The sequence below is a fragment of the Xenopus tropicalis genome, chromosome 3 (assembly GCF_000004195.4).
Source record: "Xenopus tropicalis strain Nigerian chromosome 3, UCB_Xtro_10.0, whole genome shotgun sequence".
Classification (NCBI taxonomy): Eukaryota; Metazoa; Chordata; class Amphibia; order Anura; family Pipidae; genus Xenopus; species Xenopus tropicalis.
In genome coordinates, this window is record NC_030679.2 from 20,965 (window position 1) to 40,174 (window position 19,210).

General features: G+C 46.1%; 1 protein-coding gene across 2 annotated transcripts; it reads right to left on the reverse strand.

Moving 5' to 3' along the window:
• Positions 1 to 8,720: 8,720 nt before the first annotated feature.
• Positions 8,721 to 11,862, reverse strand: pdrg1 (p53 and DNA damage regulated 1). Of its 2 annotated transcripts, NM_001015688.1 has the most exon segments (5): positions 8,729 to 9,720; positions 9,977 to 10,057; positions 10,333 to 10,407; positions 11,171 to 11,246; positions 11,515 to 11,635. In NM_001015688.1, coding segments are annotated over 5 exon segments (405 nt in total). In that variant the 5' UTR covers positions 11,605 to 11,635; the 3' UTR covers positions 8,729 to 9,637.
• Between the last annotated feature and the right edge of the window lie 7,348 nt (positions 11,863 to 19,210).

Below are 19,210 nucleotides of genomic sequence, written 5' to 3' on the forward strand. Positions count from 1 at the left end.
CCCTAAAGTTATTGGTTTTTATCAAAATGTGTTTTAAAAAATCGCTTCAAACCTTTCAGTCTGTGGTATTTTATCTCCTACAGGTCATAAAGTAACCAAATAAAACACACTAACTTTGAATGCCAGGGGTCCACTGAACAGTTTAATACCAAACATGTAAAGGTTTAGCTAAGTATGTGGCATGTAGGGGCCCCAATGGGAACACACCCCCATGTAATCTATAATTTCTGTCATTTCAGCTCCTGCAAAATCAACACATTTACATCATTTTATGTGGGATAAAGCTACAAAAAAGTACGCTCACCCCAGAAAGCCATATATTTTTTGAAAGTACACATTCCCCCCAAGCTATAATGGGTGCCCATGTCTTTCTACTCCAAAGTACCAAGCCGCAAAGCTTTCCTAAATTTGCCGATTTTTATGAAATCGTCAAAAATCACCTCAAAACTTCCACTATGCAGCATCTTATTCTCTACAGGTCTTTAAGAACCCTTGAGGCAGCGCAGAAACAAAGACTGAAAAGAAAAATCTGCAGACTGTAAACTTTACCTGAGAACCAACTCTCAACTTTTGCTGCAGATTTCATCCCACTCCCACAGGCACTATACACAGGTACTATACACAGGCACTATACACAGGCACTATACACAGGTACTATACACAGGCACTATACACAGGCACTATACACAGGCACTATACACAGGCACTATACACAGGTACTATACACAGACACAATACACAGGTACTATACACAGGCACTATACACAGGTACTATACATAGGTACTATACATAGGTACTATACACAGACACAATACACAGGTACTATACACAGGTACTATACACAGGTACTATACACAGGCACTATACACAGGCACTATACACAGGTACTATACATAGGTACTATACACAGGTACAATACACAGGCACTATACACAGGTACTATACAAAGGTACTATACAAAGGTACTATACACAGGCACTATACACAGGCACTATACACAGGTACTATACATAGGTACTATACATAGGTACTATACAAAGGTACTATACACAGGCACTATACACAGGCACTATACATAGGTACTATACACAGGCACTATACACAGGTACTATACATAGGTACTATACATAGGTACTATACACAGACACAATACACAGGTACTATACACAGGTACTATACATAGGTACTATACACAGACACAATACACAGGTACTATACACAGGTACTATACACAGACACTATACACAGGTACTATACATAGGTACTATACACAGGCACTATACAAAGGTACTATACACAGGTACAATACACAGGTACTATACACAGGTACTATACACAGGTACTATACACAGGTACTATACACAGGCACTATACATAGGTACTATACACAGGCACTATACACAGGTACTATATACAGGTGCTATACACAGGCACTATACACAGGTAAAATACACAGGTGCTATACACAGGTACAATACACAGGTACCATACATAGGCACTATATACAGGTGCTATATACAGGCACTATACACAGGTACTATACACAGGTACTATATAAAGGTGCAATAGACAGGTACTATATACAAGTGCTATACACAGGCACTATACACAGGTACTATACACAGGTGCTATACACAGGTGCTATACACAGGTGCTATACACAGGTAAAATACACAGGTGCTATACACAGGTGCTATACACAGGCGCTATACACAGGCGCTATACACAGGTACAGAACACAGGCGCTATACACAGGTACAATACACAGGTGCTATACACAGGTGCTATATATAACTACTATACACAGGTACAATACACAGGGGCTATACACAGGTACTATACACAGGTACAATACACGGGTACTGTACACAGGTACTATACACAGGTACAATTCACAGGTGCTATATATAGGTGCTATACAAAGGTACTATACACAGGTGCTTTACACAGGTAAAATACACAGGCACAATACACAGGCACTATACACATGTGCAATACACAGGCGCTATACACAGGTACAATACACATGTACAATACACAGGTACAATACGCAGGTGCTATATACAGGTACAATACACAGGTGCAATACATAGGTGCTATATGCATGTACAATACACAGGTACAATACACATGCACAATACACAGGTGCTATACACAGGTACAATACACGGGTACTATACAGTTCTAAAGGCTGAATCACTAGCTGAAATTTAATTGTTTTTTGCCTGACCTGACATTTATAATATCCCTATCACCTACCCTAACAGATGGATGGTAAGTTAACTCTTTCCCCCTGAAAAAGCTTATTGTGCTTTTATATATTTGTTGTTGTTTTTTTTACTTACTTTTTTTTTTTTTTTTACTTTTATCATTGTTTTGTTCATTTCTAGTTAGTTACAGTGGGGCCAATGTTGTGTATCAGTGCCAGTGTTATAGTGCCAGGGCCTGAATATCTGCCATTAGTACCCACTGCCTCTCACTGTATATAATGCGCTGGTTTTGTAAATACAGACTGCGTCTCACTGTATATAATGTGCCTGGGGTGTCAGTACCCACTGCCTTTCTTGCTATAAAACTAACGTAAACACATCTAAAGGGAAGGTTCACTTTTAAGTTAACTTTTAGTATGTTATAGAATGGCCTATTCATAGCAACTTTGCAATTGGTTTTCCTAATTCATTTTTTTATAGTTCTTCAATAATTTGCCTTTCTCTTCTGCCTCTTTCCAGCTTTCAAATGGGGGCCAAAAATTATTGCTCTGCGAGGCTGTAATTTTATTATTATTGTCATTTTTTATTAGTTATTTTTCCATGCAGGCCCCTTAATTATTCATATTCCCATCTCTTGTTTAAACCACTACCTAGTTGCTAGGGTAAATGAAATCCTAGCAACCAGATAGCTGCTGAAATACCAAATGAATAGCTGCTGAACAAAAAGCTAAATAACTGAAAAACCATTAAAATAAAATAGGACCAATTGCAAATTGCCTCAGAATATCAGTCTACATTATATTAAAAGTGAATTTAAAGGTGAACTACCCCTTTAAGCTAACTGATCCCAAACACAAATGTTTGCAGATCCCCTCACAAGTGCACATATGAATACTTTTACATCCTAAGCATTTTAGGGTAAAAAAAATGCCCTCCCACCTGCACTTTTGCACAGAATAATTTGAAGTCAGTGGGAACCGCAAGAGGTAGTTGGGAGGTTAATTTTTGACACCAGCAGCGAATCCATTAAGTCTCACATAAGCTTTCAGTCAGTCTATGTGTGGCCCATCTTTAGCCCCCCCAAACAAAAGAGTCACCCTCTGCCTATGACTGCCCCCCTGGCTCATTGCCCAGGGGGCTGTCATGGCTCCGAACTCTCTGCAGAGGCAGCACATGGCGCTTCTGCAGAGAGAAACCTTAATCTGCCAAATAACGTATGGCATACGTTCTTGGCAGATAAGGAATATTTCTGCAAGCATATGTGGTTGGCAACAGAAAGGTTCAGGGGGTGTTACACACATATACCATAACCCTATCCCTACAAAACTTATTTTTAAAAGCATGATTGAGCATTTTAGCCTATTTTACCTCCAGCAGAATTAGACAACACAGGGAATACCTCAATGCCACGTCCCAGCACTTGTTATACAGTAACACAGTGTTTTATGGCAACCCAAAAAATAGGAAAAAAGCTTCAGCAGGTTTACTGCAAAACATTTATTGAGAGTAGTGGTAACCGTGGGTTGGATTTGGTTGCAGCACAGAGCAACAACTAGGAACTAAAGCTTTTTTTTCCGCAAGTATTTCATACAAAGTTCACCAATCATTTTTTATTTTTGTAAGTGTTTTATGGCAGCATGAAAACGATTTTCTGCACAAACTTATTTCCAGTACATGGAATCCAGCATCTGATCTGTATCTCTGTTTACATGGCCTTTACTGTTCTGTGTTGCAATTTCTATAGATGCGCTAATAATCTCATGGAATCTTTGTGCAGACTGAGACACTGAATTCCAGGAAGCCATATCCCGACTGTCTGGCTGTATTACACCTTATCCTGTCATCATTATCAGGCCTAGACAGGTCCCGCACATTGCAACTACACAGAGGCCCAAAAAGCCCCCCACAGGCCCAATAGTAACTGTCTATGGCTTCTTACAGCAGCCCCCCTGGGGCTCATAGGGTGCGCTTGCCCACTTTGTACAGTATACACCCCTGTGTTATGCAGCACTACCGAATATGTTTTAGCTTTATAAATAATTTATAATAAATTCAGTTTCTGCAGCAATTGCTTTGTCTTTGCATGTTCTTACCAGTAGGTGGTGCTACAGTGTATTATAAAAATGTCTTTACTGGCACAAACTTCTAGGTTACTAGCACTTTGTTTTTGGCAGAATTATTGCTCATTCTGCTAATACAGTGTACTGCACCACTTTGCCTACTTGTTCAGTGACAGGTTGGTTATACTGAGCCACTTTGGCCATTTGTTTTATAACTTAACACACAGTCAAGCTGCTCATAGAGCATACTTGGCCGCTTTGGTCAATGGCTTGGTGACAAAATACATACTCGGTTTGCTCAAGGGTTATATTTGGCCACTTAACAGAGCGCACAATCAATTTAGCCATAGGGGATACTAGCCCATATATCCATTTGTTTGGTAAAAGAACAAATGGTCATTTGCTCACATGCCATATTTGGCCACTTTGTCCCATTGTTTGGGACAGAACACACTGTCAATTTGGTCACAGAGTAAACTTGCCCGCTTTGGCCACCTAATTGGTAACAGAACACATGATTAATTTGCTATTAGAGTGTACTTGGCCACTTGTTTGGTGGCAGAACATATGGTCAATTAAGTGACAGAGTACCTGCTCACTTCCCTTACAGTTCATACAGACAGAACACACAGTTAATTTGCTAACAGGACAGGGAGATCTGGGAAAGGAAAATGAATGTGTTTGAACAGATAATGGAAGTGTACACTATTGATCACTCCACAATGGAATGCAAGTTACACATTTACATATAATAGTGCAAATGTTCACCTTTCTGTTTCCTTAATTTGCCAATAGTCGACCCTTAAAGGTGTATACACATAGCTGCTTTCCTATCTACTTCAGGTAAGTGGTTGGACTATAACTCCCCTTCTTGGTGACACCTTTCTATTGGAAAAAGGAAGGTAGCTTTCTCCTCATGGATTGGTTCTAATTCATCATTACAACTGGACTCATTAAATGTATTCCAATGACACCCTAAAATTTAGAATAAAAGCACTATATTGATCAAAAATTATATTGCATAAAACAGCTCATATGTAAAACCCTGATTCATCTAAATCAGTGCTGTCTGTGCAGAAACGTGCAACTAAACTGGTTAAGGGGATGGAAGATTTAAACTATGAGGTGAGACTGTCAGGGTTGGGGTTGTTTTCTCTGGAAAAAAGGCGCTTGCGAGGGGACATGATTACACTGTACAAGTACATTAGAGGGGATTATAGGCAGATGGGGGATGTTCTTTTTTCCCAAAAATCAATCAGTGCACCAGAGGCCCCCCCTTTAGATTAGAGGAACAGAGCTTCCATTTGAAGCAGCGTAGGGGGTTCCTCACGGTGAGGGCAGTGAGGGGGTTGGGGAATGCCCTGCCGGGGGGTGTTGGGTAGGGGGTTCCTCACGGTGAGGGCAGTGAGGGGGTTGGGGAATGCCCTGCCGGGGGGTGTTGGGTAGGGGGTTCCTCACGGTGAGGGCAGTGAGGGGGTTGGGGAATGCCCTGCCGGGGGATGTTGGGTAGGGGGTTCCTCACGGTGAGGGCAGTGAGGGGGTTGGGGAATGTCCTGCCGGGGTGTGTTGGGTTCCTCACGGTGAGGGCAGTGAGGGGGTTGGGGAATGCCCTGCCAGGGGGTGTTGGGTAGGGGGTTACTCAAGGTGAGGGCAGTGAGTAGGTTTGGGAATGCCCTGCCGGGGGGTGTTGGGTAGAGGGTTCCTCACAGTGAGGGCAATGAGTAGGTTGGGGAATGCCCTGCCGGGGGATGTTGGGTAGGGGGTTCCTCACAGTGAGGGCAGTGAGGGGGTTGGGGAATGTCCTGCCGGGGGGTGTTGGGTTCCTCACGGTGAGGGCAGTGAGGGGGTTGGGGAATGTCCTGCCGGGGGGTGTTGGGTTCCTCACGGTGAGGGCAGTGAGTAGGTTGGGGAATGCCCTGCCGGGGGTGTTGGGTAGGGGGTTCCTCACAGTGAGGGCAGTGAGGGGGTTGGGGAATGTCCTGCCGGGGGGTGTTGGGTTCCTCACGGTGAGGGCAGTGAGGGGGTTGGGGAATGTCCTGCCGGGGGGTGTTGGGTTCCTCACGGTGAGGGCAGTGAGGGGGTTGGGGAATGCCCTGCCGGGGGATGTTGGGTAGGGGGTTCCTCACAGTGAGGGCAGTGAGGGGGTTGGGGAATGTCCTGCCGGGGGGTGTTGGGTTCCTCACGGTGAGGGCAGTGAGGGGGTTGGGGAATGCCCTGCCGGGGGGTGTTGGGTAGGGGGTTCCTCACGGTGAGGGCAGTGAGGGGGTTGGGGAATGCCCTGCCGGGGGTGTTGGGTAGGGGGTTCCTCACAGTGAGGGCAGTGAGGGGGTTGGGGAATGCCCTGCCGGGGGATGTTGGGTATGGGGTTCCTCACGGTGAGGGCAGTGAGGGGCTTGGGGAATGCCCTGCCGGGGGGTGTTGGGTAGGGGGTTCCTCACGGTGAGGGCAGCGAGGTTGGGGAAGGCCCTTCCTAGAGATGGGGTAATGGCAGATTCTGTTAATGCCTTTAAGAGGGGCCTGGATGAGTTCTTGAACAATCAGAATATCCAAGGCTATTGTGATCCTAATATCTACAGTTAGTATTAGTGGTTGGATATATAGTTTATGTATGTGAGTGTATAGATTGGTAAGAATAGGTTGTGTGTGCTGGGTTTACTTGGATGGGTTGAACTTGATGGTCTTTTTTCAACCCTATGAAACTATGTCCAACTGGCGGCCCACGACCCCCCTCTGTGTGGCGCCCCACCTGTCTGACTGCTTTGATAGCTTACTTTTGTGTAAACTTTAAATGGTATCAGTATTGAGATTAACTGGCCCCCCTGCATGGTTCTCACCTCAGATTCAGGCTGTAATTCCCCTGTATTGTTTAAACATGTAATTCCCCTGTATTGTTCACACTTTTTAATCTCTACATTGTTCACACCTCAGACAGACTGTAGGAGAAGTGCCAGCATTGTGTCACTGTATGTACTGTGTATGGAACACAGGCAGCATAGGCAGGCAGAGTATGGCACACACAGGCAGCATAGGGCAGGCAGAGTATGGCACACACAGGCAGCATAGGGAAGGCAGAGTCTGGCACACACAGGCAGCATAGGGCAGGCAGAGTATGGCACACACAGGCAACATAGGGCAGGCAGAGTATGGCACACACAGGCAGGGTAGGGCAGGCAGTGTATGGCACACACAGGCAGCATAGGGCAGGCAGAGTATGGCACACACAGGCAGGGTAGGGCAGGCAGTGTATGGCACACACAGGCAGCATACGGAAGGCAGAGTATGGCACACACAGGTAGAATAGGCCAGGCAGAGTATGGCACACACTGATAAAACTGATCTCATCCAAAATATCAATGCTTAAATCAGTTGTCCCAAGCCAGTGACTCAGGGGCAACATGTTGCTCCCCAACCCCTTGGATGTTGCTCTCAGTGCCCCCAAACCAGGTAGTTATTTTTAAATTCCTGATTTAGGGGCAAGTTTTGGTTAAATAAAAACAAGATTTACTACTAAATAAATCCCCCTGTAAGCTGATAGTGTAAATAGAGGCCCCTAATAGCCAATCTTAGCCCTTATTTGGCTCCTCCATGAACTTTTATGGTGCTTGTGTTGCTCTCCACGTCCTTTCACATTTAACTGTGGCTCACAAGTAAGAAAGGTTGGGGACCCCTGGCTTAAAGGGGAAGGAAAGGCTAAATCACTTGGGGGTGCTAAAATGTTAAGCACCCCCAAGTGACTTGAATCGCTTACCTTGTACCCTGGGCTGGTGCCCCTGTTAGGAGAAAACCGCATCAGCCTGGGGACCTGGGGCGATGCGCTTCCTCCTTCGCTAAGCCTTGACTGAGAGTCAGGCGCATGCGCAGTAGAGTGAAAAAGCCGACTTCTCTGTTAAAGTTTGGCTTTCCACGCTACTGCGCATGCACGCGCGGCCAATAAGAAAGGAGGAAGCGATCGCTGCTACCCCGGGCTGGGGCTGTTCTCTCCGTACAGGGGCACCAACCCGGGGTAAAAGGTAAGCGATTCAAGTCACTTGGGGGTGCCTAACATTTTGGCACCCCCAAGTGACTTAGCTTTTCCTTCTCCTTTAAATGTACCCCAATGCCCCTCCTGAACTGTTGTACCAAATGGTAGTTTAGTGATAGCCTTCACTCTATGTTTCCGGTTGTGCAGCAGCCTTGATTCCTACCACTTTCCAGGTAACTGCCCCTGCTGTGAGGGCAAACAAAGAGAGATCCCTGTTGGTAGGACAGATGAAAGGATCCCTGGGGTAGGACAAATGAAAAGTTCCCTGGGGGTAGGACAGAGAGATCACTGGTTGTAGGACAGATGGAAGGAACCCTGGAGGTAGGGTAGACAGAAGGAAGTGTCAATACCCACTAGTGCTAAGTGAATATCCCTAATTAATGCCCCCCCCCCCCCGTTATTCACACACACAAAGAAACTTGAGCTTATTCGTGGGTATAGTGGTGCAATTGTACCAGACACTTTTATTTATGAATTCTGATTTGTGTCTTAAAGGTGTCCTTTGTGCCATGTACTGCACTGGTAAATGAGCCCTAAGAAGCCCACTGCCGGCCTAAAGTCCTCTAGGAGACATGAGTTCTGGTTACACAGCAACCATTCTGACGGGCTCATGGTGACCTGCCAGCACTTCTGTGACTGTGTCACTAGCAGCTCAGCAGCAATGGGGTTAATCACTTATTCTTTACTATATAATGGGGTACAGATATTTACGCACAGTCCTGACAGGTACCCTAGCTTTATTCCCTCCAACAAAGCAAAGACTGGGCCCTGCAGGGGGCCACCACAAAGCCTGCCATGCAGAGCCCATCAGATATAACGTGTTAAGGAGTGTTAGAGTTATAGGTACAAAGCTCAGATAAGATGGTGGATGGGGATTCCCAGCTCAGTCCAACCTTTGTGTGTGCCCTCCAGCTAGTGGGGCCTCAGTGAGCCACACCCATATGATTCAAATAACATCCGGGGTGCAGGCGTGAGCCCCAAGGATACCAGTGGGTAGAGCCATCCAGTCTATGCACAGTACAAATACACAGGATTGTGGGATGAACTGAATCCAGTTAGAAAAGAAGCAGTAGATAAATTAACCCCTAAATATGGCAATTGCACCTTGCTCCTCAGAATTAAAGGCTAAGTGTCTTCTAAGTTGCACTGTACATAAATCCAAGGAACAAGGAGTTAATCAAATTGTAATGAATTAGAGGTTCTGCACCTGGGGGTAACATTCATGTTGCACTATAAGTTCTTTCATCTGATTCAGATAGATCCGTACTGTAGGAACTAAAGTCCCTGCGCTGTGAGGGCCCAAGATAAGGATGATCTGCCCCAAATGCTGTTATCTAGCAGAGCCTCATTCTCCCAGCGCCTTCTGAATGGATTTCATCTCTTCTGTCGAGAGTGCCACCAGGTCGAAGCCTTTTAGCTCTGGCTTTCCTGCCAACAGAAACACGAGAGTCTTGGTGCCAAGCCAGAACCAATAGTAGCAATGGGGTCATCCTGTGCGAACATGAACCTCAGCACTAGGGCCAGCCTGTACCCATGTAACTCTCACTGTGTGGGTACAAGTCTGTGTTATTTGGGGAGCACTGCTCACCCTACTGATGGGCTCAGAGAGTATCAATAATGAAACTGGGCCAAATTTGCATCATTGGTGGGGGGGTGTCTAATAGATTGTGTTATTGAGTCTCACCTTGGGCCTCGTACAGCTCTTTCACCTTCACTTTCAGCTCCCTGCGAAGCCCTGAAATCTCTTTATCCAGCTGCTCTTGGTCTGTGGGAGAGAATGGTACAAACACACATTGTGATTCCCCTTCCTGCCATCAACCCCGCACTCACTCTATGTACCCCCGCACTCACTCTATGTACCCCCGCACTCACTCTATGTACCCCCGCACTCACTCTATGTACCCCCGCACTCACTCTATGTACCCCCACACTCACTCTATGTACCCCCACACTCACTCTATGTACCCCCACACTCACTCTATGTACCCCCACACTCACTCTATGTACCCCCACACTCACTCTATGTACCCCCACACTCACCTCGCTCTATGATCTCCTTGGTCTTGCTCTTGGGGAGCTCTATGAACATGTTCCCAAAGCAGACAGTTACCCTTCCTACAAGCACAGACAGAAAGGAACCCATTGGGGCACTTAACAACTGTTCTTTCTCAAAAAGGAATGACAAGCTGGCAGCACAAAGAGTTCAGACCGTTAACCCAATCCTTGCTCAGTTGGAGCATTTTTGATCCCTGCAACCTGTGCTAACTTAGTAACATGAACTGTAACACTCACCGGTACACCCTGGCCTTGGCACATACATTCTGCCTGGTGCTGAGTATCGAGTGATTGGCAGCCTTTGCTGTAACATAAACACGGGCACAACACGGCTGTTTCATGAACCCTGCTAGTTTACGGGGTGCAAACCATGTAATGTTTGGAAGTCGCATGAAGGGGCGCACCCCGAAACTGTACATGGTTTGCACCTAATAAGATAGCAGGGTTCATCCCGCTGAAACAGCCCTGTTGTGCCAGTATTTATGTTTGTTCTAAATGAGTCACATGACACACATTACGGGGTACCATCACTTCCTTCCTGTCTCCAGCAGTGGCTTTGGCTTCCAGACACCAAGGACCCCTTGGCTGTGGGCAATAGAGTGTAGCGCTAAGGGCTGGCTTTTTCCCTGGAGTAGCCCTTTCCTCCCTGCAATCTCACCCTCACTCCCCCCCATAGCGTATTGTGCTGCCTACTTACCCTGCTGGCAAGGTGCAGCCCCCCTGTGCCTCTTACCTGCTGGAGAGGGGTCCTTGCAGCCCCCCAGTGCCTCTCACTTACCTGCTGGAGAGGGGTCCTTGCAGCCCCCCAGTGCCTCTCACTTACCTGCTGGAGAGGGGTCCTTGCTGAGAGACCTCAGGGCTTCTCTGTTCTGGTTTCTCTTTATATCCAAATCCACAATCTGGGACAGAATGACACACAGTTATACAGAGCAGTGACCCTTACTACCCAGCGGTGCCCATGTTACCCCCGGCCCCATGTTACCCCCAGCCCCCCGGCCCCATGTTACCCCCGGCCCCCATGTTACCCCCGGCCCCATGTTACCCCCCGGCCCCCATGTTACCCCCCGGCCCCCATGTTACCCCCCGGCCCCCATGTTACCCCCCGGCCCCATGTTACCCCCCGGCCCCCATGTTACCCCCCGGCCCCCATGTTACCCCCGGCCCCACCTGCCGCCGCTTCCCCAGCACATCCTCCGCTCTCCCCTCCACCTCCTGCAGGTAGGACAACACTCTCTGCGGGCCCCCAAACTGCTCCATGGCAACCACGGCAACCGGAAGTGTGTACTGGGAGCCCACGATGAGCCTGCCGGAAGTGAGTCGCTATGACGCAATCAGCAGGCGCCTGGGAATCTGGAACGCAAAGCTGTACCGGGGAGAGGGAAGGGGGCGGTGGCTTCCCAAAATGCTTCGCTGCTTTCGGCCCAGAGACTGGCGTGGGAGGATAAGAAACCTCTGGATTGGACTCTGCAGAACTGCCTGAGCGTCTGACACTGCGAGGGAGGGGCTACAGGGACCTGCCACCGATTGGCTGTAGCGGCTGTCAGGGCATTCTGGGAATAGTAGTTTTAATAGCAGGAATTCTGGGAGTTAGAGTGAAAGAACAGTTACTGCTCCCTCTGGGAGTTATAGTTTCTCTCTGATTGGCTGCTCTGCCCCTGCTGGAGAAATTTATTAACCAGTAGGAAGGGGCTGTTCTACTGTACATGGGAGCAGGGCAAACCATTAGTAAGGGGCTGTTCTACTGTACATGGGAGCAGGGCAAACCAGTAGGAAGGGGCTGTTCTACTGTAACATAGTAACATAGTAAGTTGGGTTGAAAAAAGACATACATCCATCAAGTTCAACCATAATGCCTATATATAACCTGCCTAACTACTAGTTGATCCAGACGAAGGCAAAAAACCCCATCTGAAGCCTCTCTAATTTGCCGCAGAGGGGAAAAAATTCCTTCCTGACTCCAAGATGGCAATCGGACCCGTCCCTGGGGCAACTTGTACTAAGAGCTATCTCCCATACCCCTGTATTCCCTCACTTGTACTGAGAGCTATCTCCCTTACCCCTGTATTCCCTCACTTGTACTGAGAGCTATCTCCCCTACCCCTGTATTCCCTCACTTGTACTGAGAGCTATCCCCCCTACCCCTGTATTCCCTCACTTGTACTGAGAGCTATCTCCCCTACCCCTGTATTCCCTCACTTGTACTGAGAGCTATCTCTCATACCCCTGTATTCCTTCACTTGTACTGAGAGCTATCTCCCATAACCCTGTATTCCCTCACTTGCTAAGAATCCATCCAGCCCCTATATAAAGTTATATAATGTATCAGCCAGTACGACTGATTCGGGGAGGGAATTCCAGAACTTCACAGCTCTCACTGTAAAAAATCCTTTCCGAATATTTAAATGTAACCTCCCTTCTTCTAAACGGAGTGGGTGCCCTCGTGTCCGTTGGAAGGACCTACTGGTAAATAAAACATTAGAAAGGTTATTATATGATCCCCTTATATATTTATACATAGTTATCATGTCACCTCTTAAGCGCCCCTTCCCCAGTGTAACCAATCCCAACTTGGCCAGCCTTTCCCCATAACTGAGGCTTTCCATACCCTTTACCAGCTTAGTTGCCCTTCTCTGGACCCTCTCTAACTCAATAATGTCCCATTTGAGCACTGGAGACCAAAACTGAACAGCATATTCTAGATGGGGCCTTACCAGTGCTCTGTAAAGGGGAAGAATAACCCCCTCCTCCCGTGAATCTATACCCCTTTTAATACAGCTCAAAATCTTGTTTGCCCTTGCAGCTGCTGCCTGGCATTGCTTGCTACAGCCAAGTTTATTATCTACAAGGACTCCGAGCTCCTTCTCCATTATGGATTTGCCTAGTGCAGTCCCATTAAGGGTATACGGGGCTTGCATATTTTTACATCCCAGGTGCATGACCTTACATTTATCCACATTAAATCTCATCTGCCACTTAGCTGCCCAGATTGCCAGTTGGTCAAGATCCTGCTGCAGGGATGTCACATCCTGGATAGAATTGACTGGTCTGCAGAGTTTTGTGTCATCTGCAAACACTGATACATTACTCATAATACCCTCCCCTAAGTCATTGGTACCCGATCCTGTAGCCAGTTTTCTATCCATGTGCAAACGACCTCACCAAGACCAATAGACCTTAGCTTAGAAAGCAGTCGTTTGTGGGGAACGGTATCAAATGCTTTGGCAAAATCCAAATAGATTATATCTACTGCCCCCCCCCCACTGTCCAGCTTCTTACTTACCTCATCATAAAAAGCAATTAAATTGGTCTGACATGACCTGTCCTTCATAAAGCCATGCTGATTACTGCTCATAATGCCATTCTCCACTACATAATTTTGTATGTGATCCCTTAACAAGCCTTCAAATAACTTGCCCACCACGGATGTCAAATTTACAGGCCTATAATTGCCAGGCTGAGATCTTACTCCTTTTTTAAATATGGGAATGACATTCGCCTTCTTCCAATCCCTAGGTACCATACCTGATGACAGCGAGTCTGAGAATATCAGAAACAAGGGCCACTGCAATTCTGCCCCTAGCTCTCTCAGTACCCGAGGGTGTATTCCATCTGGCCCAGGTGCCTTGTTTACATTTATTGTGTGTAACCCTTTAAGCACCATATCCTGTGCCAGCCACTGTGTAGTTGGAGCTGAGGCAACAGTGCAGCTATTGGGTGGGACTTGGCCCTCTGGCTCCTCTACTGTATACACAGAAGAAAAGAACTGGTTAAGCACATCTGCCTTTTCTGTACCCGCTGTAACCATATTGTTATTATAACTCAATGGGGCCACACCCTCAACCTGCATCTTTTTACTATTAATATAGTTAAAAAACTTTTTGGGGTTAGTCTTGGCCTCGGCCGCGATGCGCTCCTCATTTTCTATCTTTGCCTTCCGGATTGCTGTTTTACACACTTGTTATAGTGTTTATAATCATTAAACGCATCTACTGTCCCCTCTGACTTATATTTCCTAAAAGCTTTCCTTTTTCTCCCTATTAACGTCTTTACCTCAGAGTTAAGCCCCATAGGGTGATTCTTAACAGTTCTACTTTTTCTTATTAATGGAATGAATTGAGAACAGTAATGATTTAATATCATTTTAAATGACAACCATTTCTGCTCTGTGTTTTTATCAGAAAACATAATGCCCCAATCTATGCCCTGAAGCGCTGCCCTTAAGGAGCTAAAAGTTGCCTTCCTAAAATTCATTGTCTTTGTTGCCCCCGTGTAAATTTGTTTCCTGCACCAAACATCAAATGAAATAACATTATGGTCACTATTACCCAGGGGTTCAACCACTTGCACATTTGCTATACGTTCTGGGTCATTAGAGATCACTAGATCTAGTATAGCATGGTTCCTGGTTGGCTCCTCAACCTGTGACATAAAGTTGTCATGCAGCAAGTTTATAAACTTGTTCCCATTTACTGTCCTGGCAGTACTATTGCCCCAGTCAATATCAGGGTAATTAAAATCCCCCATTATTATCACTTGCCCCAAACTAGCAGCCTTTTCTATTTGCAACAGGAGCTGGGCCTCCTCCTCTTCGCTTACATTAGGGGGTCTATAGCATACCCCTACAATTAGTTTGGTAGATTCTTTACTATCTGTGAGAAGCTCAACCCATAAGGATTCAGCTCCCTCTGTTAACCCCATCACTTCCTCCTTAATATTTGCTTTTAATTCCTGCTTAAGGAACAGACACACTCCTCCTCCTTTTCTATTGCCCCTGTCCCTCCGAAACAATGTATACCCCCCAATATTAACTGCCCAGTCATGAGACTCAGTCAACCAAGTTTCAGCAACTCCAATCACATCATATTTCCGCTCCAACGCCAGTACCTCCAGCTCTCCCATTTTACCAGTCAGACTCCTTGCATTGGTAAACATACATTTAATACTGGTTCCGGCGTGAGAATGACGTGTAAACAACTTATGGGCCTCCCTGCCATTATCAGTATCCCGAAGCAAGTCTCCTCCCCCATTTTCCCATACTATGCCCACTACCTCATCTATCCTGTCTACCACAGAATTTCCCGCTGCACCCTCCCCCCCACTCCTAGTTTAAAATCTCCTCCAACCCGCTAGCCATCTTTCCCCCCAAAGCAGCTGCCCCATCATCATTGAGGTGCAGCCCATCCCTGGCAAAGAGCTTGTAGCCGATTGAGAAATCAGCCCAGTTCTGGAGAAACCCAAAGCCCTCCTCCCTGCACCAATCTCTCAGCCTGTACATGGGAGCAGGGCAAACCAGTAGGAAGGGGCTGTTCTACTGTACATGGGAGCAGGGCAAACCAGTAGGAAGGGGCTGTTCTACTGTACATGGGAGCAGGGCAAACCATTAGGAAGGGACTGTTCTTCTGTACATGGGTGCAGGGCAAACCAGTAGGAAGAGGCTGTTCTACTGTACATGGGTGCAGGGCAAACCAGTAGGAAGGGGCTGTTCTACTGTACATGGGTGCAGGGCAAACCAGTAGGAAGGGACTGTTCTTCTGTACGTGGGTGCAGGGCAAACCATTAGGGAGGGGCTGTTCTTCTGTACATGGGAGCAGGGCAAACCATTAGGAAGGGACTGTTCTTCTGTACATGGGAGCAGGGCAAACCATTAGGGAGGGGCTGTTCTTCTGTACATGGGAGCAGGGCAAACCATTAGGAAGGGACTGTTCTTCTGTACATGGGTGCAGGGCAAACCATTAAGGAGGGGCTGTTCTTCTGTACATGGGAGCAGGGCAAACCATTAGAAAGGGACTGTTCTTCTGTACATGGGTGCAGGGCAAACCAGTAGGAAGGGGCTGTTCTTCTGTACATGGGAGCAGGGCAAACCATTAGGAAGGGACTGTTCTTCTGTACATGGGTGCAGGGCAAACCATTAGAAAGGGACTGTTCTTCTGTACATGGGTGCAGGGCAAACCATTACTGCAGGTAGTGAGAGTGTATTAGGGTGAGTAGGAGAGTGGAACTTGGGGAATGGGTACCATGAGGCACTGGGATGCACCTTTCCATTGTTTGGTATAGTATGATTTGCTTTATCTGTAAATTGTTTGTTTAAATTTTGAGCCATTAAATGTTATTTTATCTCAATGAAACATTTGTTGTTTGTTCTTGTAATGATTCAGGGCCTATCAGTGGGAATATAATTTATAGATTTCCTTTCCTAATCTTATTTATTGCATTTAAATTATATTGGAATGGAGTGGCATGTGTGCATTGTTAGGTGAGGAAAAAGTGATGAGTTTGAAGTTTGGGCAGATATGATCTGTGAGATGGAAGAATTCTCTAATGCAACCACTCACACATGCCCAGCAAGCCATACTCACCCCATTCTCCCTCATGTGCCCCTCAATCTCACCCAGCAGGGTGCACTCACTCTACACGCCTTGCAGTCTATGATGTGTGCAGTACTTTTCTGATACAGCAGCCGGAGATATTCCCAGGTACCCTAGTGTCTCAAAGTCTACAGCTTTTGCTCTTTCTCCCCACAGACTGAGAGAGGAAAGGGAACCAAATGTGTAGGAGAGAAAAAACATCTCATTTACACTGGGTTCGCCTTTAAATTAACATTAACTATGTTATAGAATGGGCAATTCTAAGCAACGTTTCAGTTGGTCTTCATTTTTTATTTCTATCGTTTTTTAATTATTTGCCTTTTCACTTTTAACTATTTCCAGTTTTCAATGCGGAGGAGCCTGTGACCAGACAACATGGGGGGACGGCAGGTGCTGGAGGAAGAAGGAAACCATGATGGACCTGAGGGAGGAGCCTGACCTCCATGTTTCCTTCTTTTATGGTTATTGCGTCTGGCTAAAAAGGGAAAAATGACATGCTCAGAATGCTTAGTTGCTCGTCCCTTTATCTCTGCACACATACATTGGGAATGCTATATGGGTGGTTAGATATTACATTTAACATACTGTAGATACTTAATAGTTCTTCTGTATTCCTGTGATTCTACATGTTTAATTAACGCAGGCATTTGGATTTAAAACATGTAGCAACACCGGAATAAGTAAGCGGTATTTAGGAGAGCTCTGCTTAGGGTCTCCATATCACCCCTTTAAAAGAGGGCACTAATTAAATACACATATTGCAAGTTGGATGTACAACAAATAAAGCCTTGACTCATGTGCACTCATGTATCCAACGTGCAGTATGTGTATTCAGTAAGTGTCCTCTTTTAAAGGGGTGATAGGGAGACCCTAGAGCTGACAGTCCTACTGCACACTTTTTCATAAAAATAAGATTGTTGGAAAACTTGCTGTTAAATATAAAAAACACTCTTTAGTAATTGTGCCCTAGTCTGTTAGAGAACTTTTATAAATGAACCCTATTTATCATCAGAATAAATCGCTGATTCCCAGAATTGTTATTGACCCTGTATGGAGGCCAGTGCAATTAACTCCAAGTAGAGAGGCCAGTGCAATAACTCCAAGTACAGTTATAACAAAGTGTAAGCTTATAAACTTATCATTATAATGGGCTGTGGGTTTGTTTCTCCCAATACGCTAGGGGTCAGCTTACAGACAGGCCCACTTCCCTTATGATTGTATCTCACCCAGTTGATGAATTCCAGTCAGCGTGCTCCCCCTCACTGCTCTGCCGTCTCTACTGCAAGGTTCTCTGTATTGGGGGGGGGGCATGCTTGCTTCCTCATCATCAGCCTCTTTCCTTGTCTGAAGGCAACGTCAGTCTCTTCTCCAGCATCGGCCTCTGCTCCGATGTCTTTCCTCGGCTGCCCCAGCATCTCCTCGCTATTCAGCTCAATGGGGAGTGCTGTTAATGCGAAACATCTTGGCACTCTGGGGAGCCTTAGGATATTACCCCTGTTTAAGTTAAGCTGTCTGTCAAAGACACCCCTCCCTACCAGGTGTTAGTTGTAATCCCATACCTATCCCTTGCTATCTTTAGCCCATAAGGAGGATGCTATGATATTATCTGTGGTCTTCTATCCCATGTTTTGCCAAAAACCTGGAGTAAATTTGGGTAAAAGAATGTCCCACATTAGGCTGATGCCAGACGTGGCGTTTTTACGCTGCATATTTTCTCCCCTAAAAACGACGCACAACCCACACAGCCCCTGACTGGCGTTTTTCAGCCTAGTACTGGTGACATAGCAAATCCCGTTTCCCATGGTGCTAATAGTGCGAAATAGTAAAAAACGTTGCGTATTTACGCAAGGTCTGGCAGCTGCCTTTGTGTATACATAGGAATAGATCGTATTTCGGCAAACGCATGAAAAGTCCGTAGTGAGGCGTTTTCTAGCGTATTTACGCATAGTGTGTTTTCCATCGAGACTGTTTAACTTATTTCTATGGATGATGATATTGTGCGTTTTTCAGCCGCCGTGAGAATTAGAAAATACGCCTAACTTCTAAACAGTGTGCAAAGCAGGCACATACTTACCCAAAAGCCATAAAGGGAAAATATACCCCTGTCATTTTGGGTTACGTAGAAAAGGTGCATAGACACTCTCTGAAAGCAATAGTGATGAGGCATGGAGGCAAAGGTCTGCGGTCTGAGCTTTGTGAAGGCCCTGAACTTTAACACACAAAACAGAGCTATGGCAGGTTCCCCTGCACAAGTGGTGCACAACCAAACTCTGTGAAAGCTGTACTTTCCCTTTATAGAATGAAGATTATTTTGTAGTCAAAGATTTCTGTACAGCACAAGGTTCAGCATGGACATGGGTCCGAACCATCACAAGGGGGTTCTATGATGTTTATGCCAGTGAGTCAGTTCCACCCATGTCTGCAGGTCTGGTTAAAGGGGTGGTTCGGCTTTAAAGGGGACCTGTCACCTTAAATAATAATTCCAAATTGTTTTCTGT

Bases quoted from the DNA above. Each gene is read 5' to 3' on its own strand.
- pdrg1 (XM_012958952.3), bottom strand. From the start codon at position 11,604: ATGGAGCAGTTTGGGGGCCCGCAGAGAGTGTTGTCCTACCTGCAGGAG. The intron at 11,247-11,514 runs GTGGGGCCGGGG...ATTCTGTCCCAG, and splicing joins TGCTGGGGAAGCGGCGGCAG to ATTGTGGATTTGGATATAAA. The intron at 9,721-9,976 runs GTGAGACTCAAT...TTCTGTTGGCAG, and splicing joins AGAGCTGTACGAGGCCCAAG to GAAAGCCAGAGCTAAAAGGC.